This window comes from Empidonax traillii, unplaced genomic scaffold (genome assembly GCF_003031625.1).
Source record: "Empidonax traillii isolate 1590-97213 ecotype Southwest subspecies unplaced genomic scaffold, ASM303162v1 scaffold5931:size6830, whole genome shotgun sequence".
Taxonomy (NCBI): domain Eukaryota; kingdom Metazoa; phylum Chordata; class Aves; order Passeriformes; family Tyrannidae; genus Empidonax; species Empidonax traillii.
In genome coordinates, this window is record NW_020961124.1 from 3,385 (window position 1) to 6,830 (window position 3,446).

At 58.3% G+C, this 3,446-nt stretch overlaps 1 protein-coding gene across 1 annotated transcript in view; it reads right to left on the minus strand.

Moving 5' to 3' along the window:
• The window catches only part of LOC114073283 (protein phosphatase 1 regulatory subunit 37-like), a gene marked incomplete at both ends in the record, with an annotated part of 4,886 nt that extends 2,649 nt beyond the window's left edge, over positions 1-2,237 (minus strand). Inside the window, one exon of the mRNA XM_027911066.1 lies at positions 2,118-2,237. Within this exon, the coding sequence (XP_027766867.1) occupies positions 2,118-2,237 (120 nt within the window). The remainder of the gene's footprint in view (positions 1-2,117) is intronic.
• Positions 2,238-3,446: the final 1,209 nt, after the last annotated feature.

Here is a 3,446-nt window from a genome sequence, read left to right on the forward strand (position 1 = left end):
GGATGGGACTGGATCCCTCAGGATGGGACTGGATCCCTCAGGATGGGACTGGATCCCTCGGGATGGGACTGGATCCCTCGGGATGGGCTTGGATCCCTCAGGATGGGACTGGATCCCTCGGGATGGGCTTGGATCCCTCGGGATGGGCTTGGATCCCTCAGGATGGGACTGGATCCCTCGGGATGGGACTGGATCCCTCAGGATGGGACTGGATCCCTCGGGATGGGACTGGATCCCTCGGGATGGGCTTGGATCCCTCGGGATGGGATTCCCCCAAACACACCCTCCCCCCATCCAGCCCCACATCCCATCCCAGGATCCGGGATGAGTTTTCCTGGGCCGGGCAGGGATGAGGCCTGGGAGGGAATCGGGGGCGTTCCCCAAGTGGGGATAATTAACAATTCACCCCGGACTAATTATACCCTAATTACCGCCCTGCCCCGCGCTAATGACGCGTTAATGACACGTTAATGACGCGCTAATGAGGGGCCCGGGCAGAGCTGTTCCTGCTGGGAGCGGCAATTCCACAACTCCAGGGGGCAATTCCACAATTCCCACAACTCCCACAACTCCAGGGGGCAATTCCACAATTCCACAACTCCAGGGGGCAATTCCACAATTCCCACAACTCCAGGGGGCAATTCCACAATTCCCACAATTCCCGGAGCTCCGGGACACGCGGAAAAAGGGGTGGATTTTCCTGCCCCCGAGCCCGGGCTAAGCCTCTGGAGAGGCTCCTGCAGCTGCCAGGGGGTTCCAGAGGGCACTGGGAACACTGGGAATAACTGGGAATAACTGGGAATGACTGGGAATAACTGGGAAGGGATCCCAAAGGTTCTGGGATCTCATATGGGAGGTGGGAAGGGGGTGTTTCCCTTCAGGAGCCGGGCGGTTTTCCAGAGGGACGAGCCCAAACCCGGAGGCTCCTGCAGCTGCCAGGGGGTTCCAGAGGGCACTGGGAACACTGGGAATAACTGGGAACACTGGGAATGACTGGGAATGACTGGGAAAGGATCCCAAAGGTTCTGGGAGCTCATGGAGATGTCGTGGGAGGTGGTTTTGATGTGGGAGCCGGGCGGTTTTCCAGAGGGACGAGCCCAAACCCGGAGGCTCCTGCAGCTGCCAGGGGCTTCCAGAGGGCACTGGGAACACTGGGAATAACTGGGAATGACTGGGAATAACTGGGAAGGGATCCCAAAGGTTCTGGGAGCTCATGGAGATGTCATGGAATCTGGAAGGGGGGTGTTTCCCTTCAGGAGCCGGGCGGTTTTCCAGAGGGACGAGCCCAAACCCGGAGGCTCCTGCAGCCGCCAGGGGGTTCCAGAGGGCACTGGGAACACTGGGAATAACTGGGAATGACTGGGAATAACTGGGAATAACTGGGAAGGGATCCCAAAGGTTCTGGGAGCTCATGGAGATGTCGTGGGAGGTGGTTTTGATGTGGGAGCCGGGCGGTTTTCCAGAGGGACGAGCCCAAACCCGGAGGCTCCTGCAGCTGCCAAGGGGTTCCAGAGGGCACTGGGAACACTGGGAATAACTGGGAATAACTGGGAATGACTGGGAAGGGATCCCAAAGGTTGTGGGAACTCATAGAAGGTGGGAAGGGGGTGTTTCCCTTCGGGAGCCGGGCGGTCTTCCAGAGGGACGAGCCCAAACCCGGAGGCTCCTGCAGCTTCTGGGGGTTCCAGAGGGAACTGGGAACACTGGGAATAACTGGGAATAACTGGGAATGACTGGGAAAGGATCCCAAACGTTCTGGGATCTCATGGAGATGTCGTGGGAGGTGGTTTTGATGTGGGAGCCGGGCGGTTTTCCAGAGGGACGAGCCCAAACCCGGAGGCTCCTGCAGCTGCCAGGGGGTTCCAGAGGGCACTGGGAACACTGGGAATGACTGGGAATAACTGGGAATAACTGGGAATGACTGGGAAGGGATCCCAAACCTTCTGGGAGCTCATAGAAGGTGGGAAGGATGTGTTTTCCTTCAGGAGCCGGGCGGTTTTCCAGAGGGACGAGCCCAAACCCGGAGGCTCCTGCAGCTGCCAGGGGGTTCCAGAGGGCACTGGGAACACTGGGAATGACTGGGAATGACTGGGAATGAGTGGGAAGGGGCCCCCCACCTTCCTCATCATGTGAGCAGCCGCCTGCCAGCCGCGGGGCCCGATGTGTTTGTTGCAGGAGATGTTGAGGTGCGTGGCCGACTCGTAGTACTCGATCATGTCGAACAGCGCCGACGCTCCCTGCGGGAAAAACGGGACAGGCCGGGAATTGGGAATGATGGGAGAGCCCAGCGGGATGGTCTGGGACTTGGGAATGGTGGGGGAGATCCAACAGGGATGGTTTGGGACTTGGGAATGCTGGGGGAGATTCCGGGCCTTGGGAATGCTGGGGGAGATCCCACTGGGATATTCCCAGCCTTGGGAATGCCGGGGGAGATCCCACCGGGATATTCCAGGCCTTGGGAATGCTGGGGGTGATCCCAGACTTGGGAATGCTGGGGGAGATCCCACTGGGATATTCCAGGCCTTGGGAATGCCGGGGGAGATCCCACTGGGATATTCCAGGCCTTGGGAATGCCGGGGGAGATCCCACTGGGATATTCCAGGCCTTGGGAATGCCGGGGGAGATCCCACTGGGATATTCCAGCCTCAACATTCCCAATAATACAAAGAGACTGGGAAAAAAAAAAAGGTGGGAAAAGGCAGGAATTGAGGCAGGAGAGGCCTCAAAATTCCCAACAATCCCCCCAAAAACTGGGAAAAGGCGGTGGGAATTGCGGCCTGGGCCGCTCCTTAATGAGTTAATCGAGTTAACGAGCCTTAATGAGCTGTTAATGAGCTGTTAATAAACTGTTAACGAGCTCTTTGGGGGCGGCCCCGAAATTCCAGGAGGTTCCTGGGGGGAATAAAAACAATCCCTGGAAGAGGCTCCGGGAGGAGCTGGAAAAGCAGGAATGGCAGCGATTCCAGGGGGTCCCGGGGCTGGAAAAGTGGGAATGTGGCAGGGATTGGGGGGGGGAAGGAAGGGCAGGAGGGGGATCCAGGGGCTGGAAAAGCGGGAATGCGCCGGGAAGGATGGGAAAAGGGCAGGAATTCCACCCCGAATTCCCTGGGGAGGCGGGAAAATCCCCATCCCAAAGGGAGGGAGGGGGGGTTTCCCAAGGAAAGGATTCCCTGGGGAGATTCCCAAGGCTCTGGAGCGGGAATGGGAATGGGAGTGGGAATGTCAGACTGGGAATTGAGGACTGGGACTGGGAATGTGGGAATAGGACTGGGAACGTGGGACTGGGAATGTGGGAATGGGATTGGGAATTGGAGATTGGGGATGGGAATTGGGGACTGGGAATGTGGGATTGGGTCTGGGAATGGGATTGGGAACTGGGAATGTGGGAATGGGGATTGGGAATGTGGGGATTGGGAATGTGGGAATGGGGAATGTGGGGATTGGGA